Source organism: Cryptomeria japonica, chromosome 5, assembly GCF_030272615.1.
Source record: "Cryptomeria japonica chromosome 5, Sugi_1.0, whole genome shotgun sequence".
Taxonomy (NCBI): Eukaryota; Viridiplantae; Streptophyta; class Pinopsida; order Cupressales; family Cupressaceae; genus Cryptomeria; species Cryptomeria japonica.
Window position 1 is genome coordinate 27,523,576 of NC_081409.1, and position 17,648 is coordinate 27,541,223.

Below are 17,648 nucleotides of genomic sequence, written 5' to 3' on the forward strand. Positions count from 1 at the left end.
CACCCTTCACAAGGTTCAAGGGCAACACCCTTGTTGAAATACAAGGCAATATCGAGGGGTGGAGCCCCACCACCAAGCAAAATTAAGGCCTTCAAATAAGTAAAAACCTTCATTGTGAATGCCATTTTCACAAATTTATCACTTTTTTTTGCAACACCAACTTCCAAGTCCTTACTAATTTTGAAACTTAGGAGTGATTTGAATTGAGGCTTAGAAGTGAGATGCATATTTACGAGTTCTTTGTAGAGCTTTGGGTTTGGGTGGAGCCCATAGACCACTAGTGTTAACGTTTGTGGCATGCAGATTAAAAGAACTTTTTGATTTCTAAAAGATATTCACCTTTTTCATTTTATTACCATGGTGGATGCTTGTTAGTCCTGGGAACAGTTGGGAGACTCCTAGAGTCTTCCGGACATTTCAAGGATGTCTTGGAGTGCCCAAGTTGTCTCCAAACCTAGGGTGTGTCCTCGAAACATTTCTCAGTTTTGAGCAGCAGTGGTGGGACAGTAGGGTTTGCAACACCAACTTCCAAGTCCTAACTAATTTTGAAACTTAGGAGTGATTTGAATTGTGGATTAGAAGTGAGATGCATATTTATGAGTTTTTTGTGAGAGCTTTGAGTTTGGGTGGAGCACATAGACCACTAATGTAATGTTTGCGGCATGCAGATTAAAAGCACTTTTTAATTTTTTAAAAATATTCACGTTTTCATTTTATTACCATGGTGGATGCCTTAAGTCCTGGGAACAGTTGGGAGAACAGTTGGGAGACTCCTAGAGTCTCTTGGATGTCTTAGGGATGTCTTGCAGTGCCCAAGCTGTCTCCAAACCTAGGGTGCGTCCTAGAAACGTCTCTGAGTTTTGAGCAGCAGTGTTGGGACAGTAGAGGGATGTCCCCTCCAAATCCTTATGTCTTGGGGACATCCCTATCTTAAACACATGGGAATTTTGAGGGAAAAGTGTCCCCACGAAACACTTCTACTTGCCACCAATTCACTTGGGCTGGGCACCACATACGCATTGAAAACTTGGTAAACTTAATGCACAAGTGATTGGGTTTGCCAAAAGTTTAGGAGAATTTTCAATGCTAACATCACATTACAGCACTACAGCAGACCAAATTCCCAAAAGTAGAAATAGCCTTGAATCCTTCAATATGAAGTCAAATGACCTTATGTACCCCACCAAATATCCTAATTTAGTCTCAGTGTGGATTTATATTACAGATAAAATAAGATAAATTCGAATCCTTTGAAACGGCTGGTCTATTCCAATCTATGTTAAAACTTCTAGAGAGAATCTAAAACTCGAATAAGTGAAATGTGTCACCAAAGACCCCAGTTTGGTATGTTGGTGTGGACGGGAATTTCTCTGCAAAGCAAAAGATAAATATCTTTTTGATTTATCAAAGATTAAATCAGAAACAAACAGGGAAAATATCAGGAACTGAAAAACATTAAAAAATCTGACAGAAAATGCATGGACAAATCACAGAGCAGAATGAGGGAAAAATGGCATTGCAGATGCATACAGAGGAGAAAAACAAGAAATTGTTCATAAACTGGTGACTTTTGGATCAAAAATTGCTAATATTTTGAAAATATTGCAGTATTTTGAGGAATTTATCAGCAAACAGACCAAAACACTATATCTCAAGATATTTTCCCAACAAATGCTTCTGTTGGCCTGAATATACCAGCAAAATAACACAAATTCAGTAGAATTTGACATTAATAGCGAGATTTTACAACACTTAAAAATACTTTCAAACATGAACAGGGTGCACAAATAACACAAACAACACTTAAAACCAAAGTTGAAAAACTCAGCAATTATTCTACCAACTCACGAGTACTCGCAAGCCATTTCTGGCCTCAAGTCACTCACGGATGAGTTGTGACCTAGCTCACGGCAAGTAAAATAGGAAAAAATCACAAAAAATTGCAGGAAATCTGCAAAAAACTCGGTGCTAAAAAACAAAAAAAATTAACTCGCAAAACCTAAAAAAATGCAAGTCATTTTTATGCGTTTCCCAGCTGTGACGGAGAAAAAGGCACAACATGATTAACAGGAAGGACTGTGCACGAAAACACCACAACATGTAGGGCACGAAGTCAAACTGGTATTTGTCATCTTACTTTTGATCATACAAATAAAAATCATCAAATGAATCTAGATCATCCTCAAGTTTTGCTATGTGTTGTTTATGGCGACCACATGAGACAAGCTCTATTTTTCATATTGCTATTTGCATTATCTGATTTATTGACTCAGTCGATTGTTAAGACTTGCCAAATGTTTGTTTTCAATGTCGGTACAAAGATATTTCCTTGTCATTACTTGGGACTTTAAATTTCTCAGACTTTTCTTTAGCAGTTGATAAACCCTCAGAAAAATATGGCTGAAAACAATTCACTGAAAAACCATAACAGGTCTGTGTATTCAGTATTGGATTATGGTTGAGTGCATGATATTCAAAACCAGGGAACGTCATTTTGAATCACAACCTAAGATAAAGGACAATGCAGTTTTTTAAGGTGTCATTCACATAGGCTCATAACAATAAGACAGTAAACGCAATTTGAATGTAAAGTCACAACTTATAAAACAATTCTAAAACATCAATTAGACACTGAACACCATGGACATATAAGGTTTCAGCTTAGAGAACATTCATACACTCCAGATTAAAAAAAAACAAAACCCAGGTTGAAAAAACAAAGACTGAGACATGATGTTTCCTAGCTTTCTCAGCAAGGGTAACCTTTTACATGGAGATACATCTGGGTATAAATAGAATTTTCAATCATTCAGACAAAAGCCCAGTTGATAAGATTTGTTAGCAATCATCAACTGATGTCACAAGAGCAACAAACAGCTCAACCATCTATTTTTTGAGTTCTTTAATTTTTATGTTCTCTAATTTTTTATGTTGTCTCACTTTTGCAAGCTTGATTCTGATTCACCATAATGTTGGTGAATCAGAATCAATTGTACTATTTTTTATGTTCTCTAAATTTTATGTTGTCTCACTTTTGCTAGTTTTCCTTCCTATTTTGCTAAAAGAAAATGGCTTCTGCAAGTAGAGCTGGTGGCAAAAAAAGGGAGACTTGTTGGAAACATGGAACACCAGGTGCAGTCCGAGAAGAGTTATTTGTATCCATCGAACTAGAGGACTATGATCGGTGGCATAAACCTACTCAAATATCACCTTGCAAAGATCACTTGCAAAGATATTACACCATGTGACAAATGTCCTAGAGAAGCGACAAGGGACACAATAGCAATGCTTGAAGCATATGACCGAAGAAGGCAAAAAAAAGAGAACATAGGTAATGGCAGCAGCCTGTTGTGACCATTTCACACATTGCCCCATTGAAATGGGGACCCCCCTTTTTTTTTTTTGCTCGGTTTTGCCTATTCTTCTCTCTACTTTTAGGGTTTTGAGTAAGTGAGTGAGTCGTCTGGACTAGGGCTAAGCCTTAGGGTTTCCTGTTGATATTTTCAAGCCGAAGTCCAGTCAAATTTTGAAGATTATTGAGCATCCTCGCGTGAATTGCAATTTTGAAATAGGATGAGTCTGTCAGGGTGTCAGGTGTGTCTGACTAGGTCCAGTAGGAATTTTGAAAGCCAGTTCAAATTTTACCTAAGTGTTAATGATGGAATTGTGCAATCTTGTTCGGGTGAATTTTGACCAAATTTTGGAAAGTTTGATAAGTGACCCCTGGCCTTGGTGATGACCTAATTATGCCTTGTGAAGTGACTGAAAGCCTAAATTCTTGATATTTTGGCCTATAGAGGCAAAATCGCTCCTGTCCTTCAGTCAAGGACCAGGGCGAAATTAGTATTTTATGCATCTTGGTCATTGACTTGTTTCATTTGTCTTGTGCAGGGTCGCCAGGAGATGCAATCGAGCATGAACTGAAGGTTTTGAAGATTTTTTGAGACTAAAAATGGCAAGTTTCAAGGATTAAGGTTAAATCGCTCCTGTCCCTCTGCCAGGGACCAGGGCGAAATGGCCTACTTAGACCATTTTTGGTCTTAGTTGATCAAAATTAAGGCATCAAGGACGCAATAAGAGATGTAATCAACCTAATGGAGCATTCAGACTTAGTCGTTTGCAATGAAAGTTGAACATTTGGCCTTAAGGACAAAAATCACTCCTGTCCCTCACTGAAGGACCGGAGCTTGTTTTTCAAAATTGCACTGTCTTTGCAGGACCAAGACGATTTTTGGATTGGAAGAGATCAAGGAGGGCATCTTTTGTCCATTGAATATAGTTTGAAGTAATTTGCAAGCAAGGAAATATGCTAAAATGACAAAATCGCTCCTGTCCCTCACTGAAGGACCGGAGCTCGAACACCAAGTTTGCCTTATTCTTGCAGGATTAAATGATTTCGCAATGTGGAAGAGATCAAGGAAGGTGCGTTTTGCCTATTGAATATAACTTGAATGGATCCCGAAAGAGAAAATTTACCCAAAAAGTCAAGTTCGCTCCTGTCCCTCTGTCAGGGACCAGGGCGAATTTTAAAGATAGCTCCTGTCCCTCTCCAAGGGACCAGAGCGATTTTCTCAAAGGACAAGTTTTGGACCAAGGAAAAGTGAATTTCAAGCTAGAGATGAATGAAGGGCGACCCAACCAATCCGTCAAAGATGAATTTTGAAAGTTGGCGAAACACAATTGAGCTAATAAATACAAAATCGCTCCTGTCCTTCAGTCAAGGACCAAGGCGAAATATACATTATCTAGCATTCCCTTCCGAATTTGGTTAAGTCCAGGCCAAGGGGCAGGATGGTAAAGATGTTTGGAATGCCTCAAAAAAGAACGAAGTTGTAAATAACTCGAGAACTTGATGAAATTGCCCAAGGCGCTCCTGTCCCTCTCCAAGGGACCAGAGCGATTTTCTTAGAGGACAAGTTTTTGGCGAAGAGGAAGAAAGTTTTGAGTTTGAGGCAAATAAAAGAAGGCGTACTCATTCCATTGAAGATAATTTTAAAGGTTGCAAGATGCAAAGTGAAACATATTTTGTCCTAGGCGCTCCTGTCCCTCTCCAAGGGACCAGAGCGATTTCCTCATGAAGCAAATTTCCCACAAAGTTAGAACAAGTTTCATGTTGGAGATGAGTGAAGGGGAGCATAATGAATCCATTGAAGATAGTTTTAAAAGTTGGCAATGAATGACTTAGCCTATAGAGGTAAAATCGCTCTTGTCCCTCTGCCAGGGACCAGGGCGAAATATAGATTATCAAGTCGTCCCTTCCAAGATTGGTCGGATCCAAGCCAAGGCACAAGGTGGCGAAGATGTTGGAGGTGCTTCGAAGGAAAGCAAGGTTACAGAGACCACGAAAAGTGATGAGAAATGACTAAGGCGCTCCTGTCCCTCTCCAAGGGACTAGAGCGAAATATGCAAGTGTGTCCAATTTTGAGGTGTCACTTCCGTTTCAAACGTTCAAGAAGGAGTAAGAGACACTATTTTACATTTTGAAAGCAATTGAAAGTTGATATGATCAAGGATTAGCACAAGGAACAAAAGTTTGCTCCTGTCCTTCACTAGAGGACCAGGGCGATATTTATTGAAACAATCATTTCCTTCCTAGACCACGTCAAGGCAAGGACATGCAAAATCGAAAATATCTTTAGGAAGATGATGAACAAGGGGTTAACGTCGAAAGTCAACAATTTTGAGCTCAAACACAAAGTTCGCTCTTGTCCCTCTCCCAGGGACCAGAGCGATATTGTTAATATTCCAAAATCCTCCCATGATTAGGCGCCAATATTTTCGAAATGCATTAAATGCTAAAAATCGATAAAACTTGAAATATTTAATTGAATTAGCATTTAAAAATGGCGCATGAGGCATTTAATGATTAATTTAGCCTTTTTTTAAAAACGAAATTATTAAATACAAAGGCATTAAAATTAATTAATTAGTTAAATAAAAAGAGAGCGCTTGGGTTTTATTTTAATGTTTTTACAAAAGTCGACCTCCTCTTTCTATTTATATTTTGTTATTATTTGCCTTATTTCCAAGTCGGCCTATAGGGATTGCAAAGAGGTGAGCGCCTATATAATGAAGGTATGTGAGCATGTTTTAACCATCATTCAATCATTGTTCATATGCGATTTGGAGAGGCGAATAAGGAAGTGCGAGATCTCATCAAGAGGAGTGCGAACTTTGTTTATGGTGGAGCGAATTTGCCCTCAAGGTGGTGAAGTTAATAAAGGAGACGCATTTGCTAGAGGAAGCCCACGTTGAGGACTTCAATCTTCATTTTGCCTAGGCGAATTTCCTAATTTTGCATCCTTTTGTTAGAGTTAGCTCTCAAAGTGAGGTATGGCGAATTTCCTAATTTTGAATTTTAATCGTCCTAGTCTCAGTCTCGAATTTTGAATTTTGAAATTTTGAGTTTCCAGTAGCTCAATGTATTTAGGAAATGATAACTCAAAGACTTATCATGAAGTTTCCTAAATTCTATCTTTAATCTAGTCTATATTTCTATATTGCAAAATCTATTACTAATTTTGAAATGTTGTGTAGGCATCAAATGGAGATCCCGGAGTTGGAAAATCAAGCCAGATCAAGGACGATCAAGCAAGGACAAGGACGACCTTCTTCGATCCAGCCTAGCATCGACAAGGGCGACCTCTTCCAATCCAGTAGTCCAAGGCGAGGTACATCAATCATCCTGCACATCAAGGACACAAGAAGTTAAAACAAGGGTTCGTTGAAGAAGCAAATAGTTCCAGATGAATTAATTAAAGCTAGCTTCTCAACAACATCAAGTTGAATATCTACCAAGTTACAAGTGTCAGATGAGGTGGCATCCCAGTCATCACTCCTCCAGTCAGTGTGGTCCACCTCAGCATGTCCAGATTCAATGTACCTAACTCATGGAAGGTGGCACAAACTCCGATGTACCTACCCCGGTTATTCATTGGTGGAATTTTTCAGAGAGGACATGTGTCCAAGCAATACAATTTTATCATTGGTCAAGCATTAAATGTTATGTAATGGTTGTAACAAACCCTAATTAGGGTTTTCATTGTTGAATCTTGGCCATTGATCTCGAATTGATCTAAGCCATCGAATTGTATTGTGGGCACTATATAAGCCCTGGCATTTCATTTTGTAAAAGAGGAGGAATTAGAATAGATAGTGAGAATAGTTAAAAATAGTTAGGAATAGTTGGAAGCAATTAGAGTAGAGTAGAGAGAGAAGGCAAAGATTGTTGCCAAGATGTTGTTGTAAAAGACTTGTAACTTCATTGAAGAAATGGTGAAATTTATGGGTCGATTCGACAATTTGCATGGTCTTTATACTTCTCATGTTTGATTTTATGATTAGATGAGTGGAAGAAATGTGCTTGATTGATGGTGAAATTCGTATATCCATACTACTAGCAGTTTGTTGATTGCAGACTTGCCTTGCGTAGTCAACTGGAATCATTCAGCTTAAGCTTAACTTCAATTGTCGCTTCTTCATCGATATGCATCAACCTGATGGTGTCTATGCCTGCAGTGATGATTTGAACATCATAAAGCTTTCCTTCGAAGATCGCACTAACCTTGTGGAGATGTTCCTATGATGTCAAAAAAAGACTTAGTTAGAATTTCATCAAAGATCATTCATTGCTCTTACATTCTTAGTGTTAGGATTAGATCCTCTCCTCGCCCTCGTCTTTTTTCTTTTTTTTAAATCTAAGCTAGTGAAAATCCTGTGTTCCAGCAATATTCAAAGCAAATCAGAAGTTCAGGCATCAAATGTAAGTCCCCTTGTGATTCCAACAAATCACATCATACCACAAAGAGCTTATCCACACGTAGACCCTACATACAAGAACCTTGAAGTCATCCTGATTGATCCTTTTTCGCGATATCTTCAACAATCAGAGGCTTTACTCAAGAGAGGATAAGGTACCTTTAGGTATTTTATTCTGTGTATGATTGTGTACAAAATACACGTCAACACAGCCCCAGTGACAGAATTGAGTTCTACAGGTCACATGCAGATGTGGGGGCCTCTTATTCCCTTGGACCACAGATACAAGGATCAGGAAGTATGGGCACCCATAAGTCAAACTTTTTTGTTCCATGTAACATTCCTAATGCACAACCTAGATTGCAAGGCACTGCATGGAATAAAAAGTCACAACATGAAGCAAAGTTGGCATGTACTAGATTTTGGTACTCCAATAATATTTTGTTCAACGTTGCTTCTAGTCCAAATTAGGAGCAATTAGTCACTGCATTGATCATGGCTGGTAAGGGGTTCAAGGCCCCAAGTCATCATGAGTTGAGTGGGCCATTATTGCAGGATGAGGTCCAAAACACTCGCTGACTAATGGAGGACCAAAGAAGAATTTGTGAAAAGAATGCCTGCACCATTTTATATGATGGCTGGATGGATGGCAGGAATAGGACAATCATCAACTTTCTAGCTTTAGGGGTATAATTAGTATTTTTAAAATCAGGTGACGCCTCCAATAAAGTGGAAAATACAAAGACCTTGTGCAACATGTTGGATGAGATGGTGATGGAAGTGGGAGTGTGATATGTCATCCAGATTGTGACCAATAATGCAGCTGCAAATATGGCAGCCGGTAGAATTCTAATGGCTAGGCATCCGACATTATTTTGGAGCCCTTGTGCTGCTCATTGAGGGAACCTAAGTTGGGTGAAGGATTTGGTTGAAGATGGAAGGAATATCACAAAGTATATCTACAACCAAACATGGGTTCTAAATCTTATGAGAGAGCACATTGATGGTAAGGATCTCATTGATCAAGGATCACATGCTTTGCTACAAATTTTCTCACCTTACAAAGCATATTAGCTACATTGCCCAATTTGAAGATGATGTTTGTGAGTAAAAGATGGTTGGATAGTTCTTATGCTAGGAAACCTAAAGCAAAGAAAGTCGTGAAGGCCATTTTTGTTGATAGATTTGCCGAGATGATGGAAGAGATCATCAATGTAAGTTTTCAAACTTCGGTTGATGATTTATCATTTAATTTTCTAATATTAAAATTTGCTGATTTTGTAGATATATGATTTCCACAATCCGTAGTGTTAACATGAATAGCTTCAGGAATCAACTGTTTGAATTTTTTTGCTCAATATTAAAATTTGCCGATTTTGTTTTTTTTTTTAATTTTTAATATCTAAATGTCAAAACCGTTGGTGAGGGTTTTACGAATGATGAATGGGGATAAAAACCCCATGGGATATCTATATGAAATCATGGAGAGGGCTAAAGAGGCGATTCAACATCTGTATGGGTCAAACAAGACCAAATATGAATCCATATGGTGCATAATTGATCTAGGTGAAACCAACAACTCCGCCAACATATTCATGTTGCTGCCTACTTCTTGAACCCCAAGTTTTATTTCTCCCCTACTTTCTGAGCAGATGCAGAGGTTAAATCGGCCTCAACACATGTATTCAAAGATTAGTTGATGATGAGCACCTTTAAGACCTAATACTTGATGAGTTATAGAGCTATAAGAAGGTTGAAGGGCCATTTTTTCTTTACTTGATTGCACTTGTAGGAGAGCCACTTTGCAGCCAAGTAAAAAAACATGTATTTAAATTTATTTTACCATTTATTTCACTCTTTTAAGTTTATAAAAATCTTGAGCAAATTATAAATAGCATTTTTTATCCTTGCAGATTTGTGGTGGAAAGAATATGGTGCCACAACTCCTAATCTTCAAATGGTTGCCATCTGCATATTATCTTAAACTTGTAGTGTTTCTAGTTGTGCGTGCAACTATAGTGTTTTTGAGGCCATTCACACAAAAAAGCACAATCGGTAGCCTCAATAGCACTTGAATGACCTTGTCTATGTGCGGTACAACCTTCAATTGCATGAAACGAAGGTGCAAGGGCAGGGTTCACATGAAGCACTTGATCTGGATGACATTGATCCATATTCAGCAGATTGGATTGCTGCACCTAATGATGTTGATGTGGATTCATTTTTCATATATGATCATCTAACTGAGTTGAAGAGGGAGGCGGCTGAATGGGAGGCAAAAGTGGCAGCTGTGAGGAGGAACATGAGGTTGGTCATCTAGCAAAGGAACCTATCACTTTGGATGAGGCACCTATTGGCGATGTTGCAACTACTTTAGCACCACCCACCTAGCAACATCAATCATTTTTTAGCTTTAGTTGTAGACGCAGTTTATGATTTCTAATTTTCATTGATACCAAACCTTCAATTGCATGAAAGGAAGGTGCAAGGGCAGGGTTTACATGAAGCACTTGCTCTGGATGACATTGATCCATATTCAGCAGATTGGATGCTGCACCTAATGATGTCGTGATGTGGATTCATTTTTCACAAATGATCATCTAACTGAGTTGGAGAGGGAGGCAGCTGAATGGGAGGCAAAAGTGGCAGCTGTGAAGAACATGAGGTTGGTCATCTAGCAAAGGAACCTATCATTTTGGATGGGGCACCTATTGACGATGTTGCAACTACGTTAGCACCAACCACCTAGCGGCATCAATCATTTTTTAGCTTTAGTTGTAGACGCAATTTATGATTTCTAATTTTCATTGATACCAAACCTTAAAACATATTCGCCACTCAGAGGTTGTTGTTGTTTTGTGGTCTACGATATATTTTGAACTCAACTTATTCAGATATTTCACTTGTTTTTTGGTCTATGCTATGTATTTAACTCAAACTTTGATTTATATCTGATGTAAATCAGTATTATATATTTTCAAATGTTTCATAAATTTGCCGAGTTATTGTCAATTTTTTGCCGAATTTTTTTGGCAAGAACTGAGTTTTTATAAATTTTGGGCCAGCAAAGTCATTGTCAAGTCCAAATTTTTCAACTATGGTCAATACCATTACCCTTGGAAAGGACATAAGAAAGTTTGGCTTCAGCCTATTGAAGGAAAGAGATGAAAATGTGAGCAGCAGCAACAAGGCATTGTTGGTTTCAAGTAGGAAAAAATTGAAGAAAACAAAGAAAGCAAAGAAATGATATACCCTTATTTCCTAACTAGTCAAAGTTGGGATGACAGAAAAAGCAAGTGAAATACCCAAAGAAATGAAGGAATTATTGAGGTAGTATGAGGAGACTATCTCTCCAATCTTCTAGCAGGCTACCACGAATGAGAAAAACTAATCACCACATTGATTTGATACCAAGATCAAACCTTTCAAACAAACCAATTTACAAGTTACACCTATGGAAAATTAAGAGGTTAACATACAAGTTAAGAAGCTGATAAGAGAAAGTCTATCAAAAAGATTGCAATCAAGTGTAGGTTTTCTTTACCCATAATGGATGACCTCATGCATTGTTTAAGTGGTGGCAAGTTCTTTTCTAAGATGGATCTAAAAAGTGGATATTACCAAATAAAATTAACTATTCAGCCATGAATATGAATAGAAAACTGCTTTCAAGATGAAGGAAGTATTGCATGAGTGGTTGGCAATGCCATTTGATCTATCCAAAGCACCAAGTATTTTTTTACAACCTTACTTCAGAAAGTTTATAATAGTTCATTTTGATGATATTCTGCTATTCAAAAAAAAAAAGAATAACACCTGCTGCATTTGGGGCAGCCGCTAGAAAGATTAAACAAGGAAAAGCTGCTTGTGAACTTGAAACTTGCAATTTTGTGCAACATGAGTTGATTCAGAATTTGTGGTGTCCAGAAATGGACAAAGGATTGAACTCAGAGAAGACGAAAGCCACCAGAAGTTCATCGGGAACATTAGTGGAACATGTGCTCCTATGACCGACACTATGAGAAGTGACAGAAAAGAGTTCAAATAGACTGCAAAGCTGAAAGAGTTTTTAAGTTTATAAAGAAGAAGGTAACCCAACAGCCAACAGCAGTGTTAGGTAGGTATCGACAAGGAGTTTCAAGTTGATTGCCATAATACTTGGTTAGCAAAAAGGTTGTTTTTAGTCAAGAGGGAAGACATGTAGCTCACTTAATAAGTTAAATGATGTGAAAATAAAGTATCTTGTGTATGGTCAATAATTAAGATGCAAAAAGACATTATTCGTTGCCAAAGGAGTTTGTCCTATATGTAGATCATCAAGCACTGCATTACATTAACAGCCAAAGTAAGTTGAAGCAAAGGAATATGAAATTAGTGGAAATCCTTCAAAGTTAATTGTGTTGAAACAAAAATGTGGAAGATCTCACAAGGTTGCTGATGATTGCATTGTGTAGAAAGAATCTTTTACCAACAGAGGTGCACATAGGAATAGTTGGGTTTGATTCCATGAAGAAATTGCACAAAGAAGATGCAGATTTCAAAAGAGCAAGGGCAACTTGTAAGAGCCCAATCCACGTGGATAGAACTCCACAGCTGGACTATTTTCTATAAAATGGTTTATTATTCAAAGCACAGCACTTATGCATACCCCAATGGTCAAAGAGGGATAATATGATGAAAGAATGAGTAGTGGACATTTGGCTGGACACTTTCCCGTTGACAAGACATTGGAAAACTGAATGAAAGGAATTATTCGCCAATGCTAGCCAAGAATGTGAGAAAGTTTGTGCAAGATTGTAGGATATGCCAAGGGTATAAGTCAAAATTATGGATTGTACAAACTAGTGCCTATATCAGAAAAACCTTAGGAAGACATAAGCATGGACTTTGTATTGGGATTACCCCAAACTCAAAGGGGTAATGACTCAATTTTTGTAATTGTAGATATGTTTTTGACGATGGATGAAAGAAGACTAAGAAAGCCACAGAGATACCAAGTTGTTGGCCCCTTCCAAAGGCCATTATGGTGGAAGTCGGGTGCTAAATTGCAGTTCAGTTTAGCATATCATCCACAAATGGATGATCAAACTGAGGTGGAAACCTATTAAGATGCATAGTGAGAAAAAAACTGGGACAATAGGATTTAGTCTTTAGCACAAGCTGAATTTGCATATAAGTTTATAGCAATTCAATAAACCTAAGTATATGGAAAACACCATTTCAGATGGGATATGGAAATAGTACTAGGGCTGTCACCAAGCGTAGAGACGAGGCAGCTGTGAGCATGAGAAAAGTTGAGGGCTTTGCTGAATAAAAGAAAGAGATATATAATCAAAAACACTAACAGCTAAAGCAAAGTATAACCAAATTCAAAGAGAATGCTGTCTGAAGAGAAGGGAAAGAATTTTTCAGGTAGGCAACTTGGTGCTAACTCATCTATGCAAGGAATGGCTTTCAAAAGAAACCTCTAACAAACTCAAATAGAAAACAACTGGACCATGCAAGATTTGGTTTTCAATAAACGCATATGAGCTAGAGATGCCTGAAGGAATTGATATTTCACCTGTTTTCAAGTTGCTGATCTATATCCTTTCCATAAAGGGCAGCCAATTGATTATCTTCACAAGGCAAATTCTCAATTTCCAGATTGGAGACAAGTACCGAAGAAAGAAAGAGAGGAAATTGTGGTAGTCATTAACTTCAAAAATCATCAATAAGACAAGAGGAAAAGACTTCAAAGAATCGTTGGTCAAATGGAAAAACAGGGATGCAGAAGATACAATGAATACAACAGAGAATGATCGATATGATCCATCATTGGAGGATTTGATTCCAACTCTGTGAACTGGAGCTCACATTTTCACCTACCTGGGCATCGTTAGTGGCAAGGCAATCTTGCATCACCAAAAACAGTGTAAGTAATATCCATTCTAATAGACTCTATTAGTTAAGAATCCCTTGAGTTGAATAAACTTAAGAGAACTAGAAGTTTTTAATTATCAAATCCTTGATCGAAGGGTGTAAGATCAGCACATGTAATCATTTGTTGTAGTCAAATGGGAGTCTGCTATAATCATGTTCCATCACTTGATGTTATTAATCATTTATAACAGTTTACCATCATAAGAGTCAGTCAAACCATAGGAAGGATTCTGGACCATTTTGGTTGGCAACAAATATGGCAGCAAATAATGATTGAAGAAATGGCAGCAAATAATGGTTGGAGAAATGGCAACCTACTTCAAGAAATCTGAAAGTAGATTTCTCAAGGGTTTTTCTTGCTCTCATAGAGGAATAAATAAACTCACGACAAAAGCAGGAAGCACAATTTGCTCCAAGAAATGAGGAAATTTGATGTTTTCAAGGTGATGAATGAAAAATTTGTAAACATTTGAGAGGAAACTAATAAAGCATGACCTGAGGCGGGCTTATGATGGGGAAAGAGAATCCATGAAGAAACGGAGAGAATCAACCCAATTTTGTGCTTGTTTGCAGCTGACTTTGTTACTAATCGTGTTTTGGGGCAAAATCACGTTTTAAACATTCTGAACAGTTTTAACAGAAAGTAAAGCCATATTCCATTTGGTCTTTTCATTCTAGAGAAGATCCAACTCTCAAAAGAGAAGGAAATAACTTAAACAGGTGATTTTAGACATTCTATCCCCAAAATCATGATTTATTTTGTCAAAAACAGGATTTTGTAAACTACTGCTTCCAAAGACAAATTTGAAAGTTATTTAATGCCAGATCTGAATTCCTCTTAGACAGTTTCTTGATCATCGTGAGGTATTAGTCTGACATTTACATCAGTTTGCCACTATTGAAACAATTTGCTGTGAGGAAAACATAATTTTAGAAGGCATTTTGTTCTAAGAGCATACTATGATTTTGTTTGCAGTTAAAATCCTTATTGCAACGATTCTACCATAAAAGACTTATATTCTTGCTTGGGTTAAGAAACACAATTCCTTTAAACCAAGAAATCAAACCTTAGAAATTAATGAGTAGAAAAAGAAATAAAAAGTTTGGGGAGGAAGAGGAAGCCAGTAAGTTACAATAAAGCATTTCCAAGCTTCAATTAATTGTTTGACTGCCCAGCTCTTTTTTAGAATACCTCATTATTAGTGACAGTTGCCTGACGTTGGATGCGTGTGGAAATCAAAGTGTAAGGTTGTCTTTCATAAGGACCCATTTTGTCTCAGCTTATTAGGGGTTTTTAAGTCAATTAAATTAGGGTACTCTCAGTAAAGAGGATAGGTCATTGTGTCTTAGGACACAGACTAATATCACCATGTTATTAGATAAATGTAAATTTTCAATGTCTAAAGCATTCTAGACACATTTCTTTAAAAAAAGAAAAGAAAAGAAAAGGAATCATTTTACCAGGGATGGGTCAAAGTTTCCCCGATTAACTGAACATCCAGTGCGAACAAGGCTCCCACAAACACCACATGCATGGCAGTCATCGCTACTTTTGTTCCCCATTTGGATTTGTCCCCTGAAATATGCAATCCATACACCCAACTGAGTAAGCTATTAAAATCTTCACTGAATGTCTAAACAAATCCACACACACATCTTAACACTCTACAAAAATCCTCAAAAAAGCACATCCCCAACTTAGCAATCTAGATTCTATATAAATCCTTGATAGAATTCCTAAACAAACCCACACGCCCAACTTAGGAATCTGCAGAAATCCTTAGTCAAATGCTCAAACAAAATACAATGCCCAACAGATCAATTTGTATAAGTCATCCGTGGAATGCTTAAACAAATCCACAAACGGAAAAATGCAATCAATATAAAATCCTCCGTGAAATGCTTTTGAATAAATCTACAAACCTGACTTAGCCGTCTGCATAAATCCTTAAGAAAGAAAATTACACACCCAATCCATATTAAATCCTCACCCAAATGCTTAAACGAACCTACACACCCAACATAGCAATGTATATAAAGTTATAAACCCTATACACCCCCAACTAAGTAAATTTTCCATTAAATATTTAAACAATTCCACACACACCCAACCAAGCTATATAAATCGTCCACGACATGCTTAAACAAATCAACACGCGAACTACTAAGCAATCTACATATATGCTCAATCAAGTGCTTCATAAATCCACCCCCTTAACTAATCAATCTATATAAATACTTTGTTAACACAGCCATCTGAGCAATCTGCGTGAATATTCAATGAAATATTCCCATAAATGTACACACCCAACATAAGCAATGCACGCACGTCCGCCGCAAAACATTTTTAAACGTACGGACCCAAATGAGTAAATCCGTATTAAATTATCTATGAACTAAATCCAAACATCCAACAAACCAATCTAACGCCAAAAAAATCCTGTTTTTTTTTCTCAAGCGCAACTTAGCAATCCAATGCTTCAAAAAATCGACATACACAACTGAGCAATCCAATGCTCAAAGAAATCCACACCCCAACCGAGCAACAAATCCCCGCACCCAAATTAACAATCTCTATAAATTCTCCATAAAATACTTCACTAATCCACGACCCAATCCAGCAATCTTTACGAATCCTCCATGAAATACTTGTTCGTATTAAAACGAAAGAACTATATACAACCAATCCAAAACAGCTTGGAGAGGTAAAAATAAAATGAATTGAAAAATCTCACCATCATTAGCATTCGAACACAAACCTACAGCGGCTTGCATCCTCATAATGGACCTCCTCACAAACCGATCAAGTCAAACCCATCAAACCCTTTTTCTATCACAGGCCTTCGAGCTCCAGATTCATCAGAACGTCACTGCATTTAAACCATTCATCTGTAACAATAGTAACATTTCGTTGTTTTCAGTACGGTAAGCCAATAACTGCTCAGAATATCAGCACATTGACCGAAAGGAACAACTGCGTTTATTCGCGTTCCACTCTGTAAGCATACCCAGATGAATCGTCAAGGGAAAATGATGTCCTTATCGGGGCAAGATACAATTTTTTTCGAAATTCCCTCTAGAGACTCAAATAACTGCTTTACGGGACTGTGTAAACGGACTCCAGGCTCTCTGGAATGGATCTCCACCTTACATTGTCATTCGGCAGAAGTGTAATTAAAACTGAAGTTTATTACACAATTAATTCAATAAATGAACTTCATTAATTTCGATCAATGTCTTCCGTTTCATTTATGGATGATCGTTGCGTTACTCACCTAACGGTAATAACATTTGATTGGTAGGAGAACCGAATTTTGCTGGGATCTCTAGATTAGTTCTTGTACGGATTAAAAGTTAGACAAAAAGATGTTTAAATTTATTAGAGATTTGTATAACAAGAGAGGGAGGTTGAAAGAATACCTAGATTTAGCTTATCTTAGGAGAGTTTGCATTTCAGGTATATTTATATGTCTTATTATCCTAACTCTAAAGTTTATCATAACTCTAATTGTAAACCTAGTCCTAATTCTAAATGTAATCCAAATTTTAGTCTACCCCTAATTCTAAATGTAATCCAAATTTTAGTCTTGTACTCCTACATTGTTTTTTAAATCAACTTTGTCCGTGTTAACAAATAATTATTTATTCATTGAAAGTTCATTTAATATTTACTTTACAATTTTTGAAAAATAACTTTAATTTATTTACATTGTTTACTCAAAAATTACTATTATTTATAGTTATTTTATCCCTTAAAATTATTTTATTTTATTTCCTTAAAAAAAAAATTGTTTACTTAAACTAAGTCTTAAATAATTTTAAAAATTCAAAACTAAAATAAGATAAATATTTAATAAATAAAAAGGTTGTTTATATAAGAATAAAATATTTTTTAATTTTATCACATGAATCTAAAACATTTTATCATATATAATTTTTTATTTTAATTTATATATTATGCTTTCCTC

General features: G+C 37.0%; 1 protein-coding gene across 3 annotated transcripts in view; it reads right to left on the reverse strand.

Moving 5' to 3' along the window:
• LOC131033669 (protein S-acyltransferase 10) overlaps positions 1–16,920 on the reverse strand; it is a 79,785-nt gene extending 62,865 nt beyond the window's left edge. Inside the window, exons 1-3 of one of the 3 annotated variants that reach the window (XM_057964937.2) lie at positions 16,416–16,920; positions 15,604–15,689; positions 15,142–15,256 (exon numbers count right to left, since the gene is read on the reverse strand). In XM_057964937.2, coding sequence (XP_057820920.1) covers positions 15,142–15,256; positions 15,604–15,622 — 134 coding nt within the window. In that variant the 5' untranslated portion in view covers positions 15,623–15,689; positions 16,416–16,920. The remainder of the gene's footprint in view (positions 1–15,141; positions 15,257–15,603; positions 15,690–16,415) is intronic. The other 2 variants (XM_057964936.2, XM_057964935.2) reach the window with 2 other exon arrangements.
• Between the last annotated feature and the right edge of the window lie 728 nt (positions 16,921–17,648).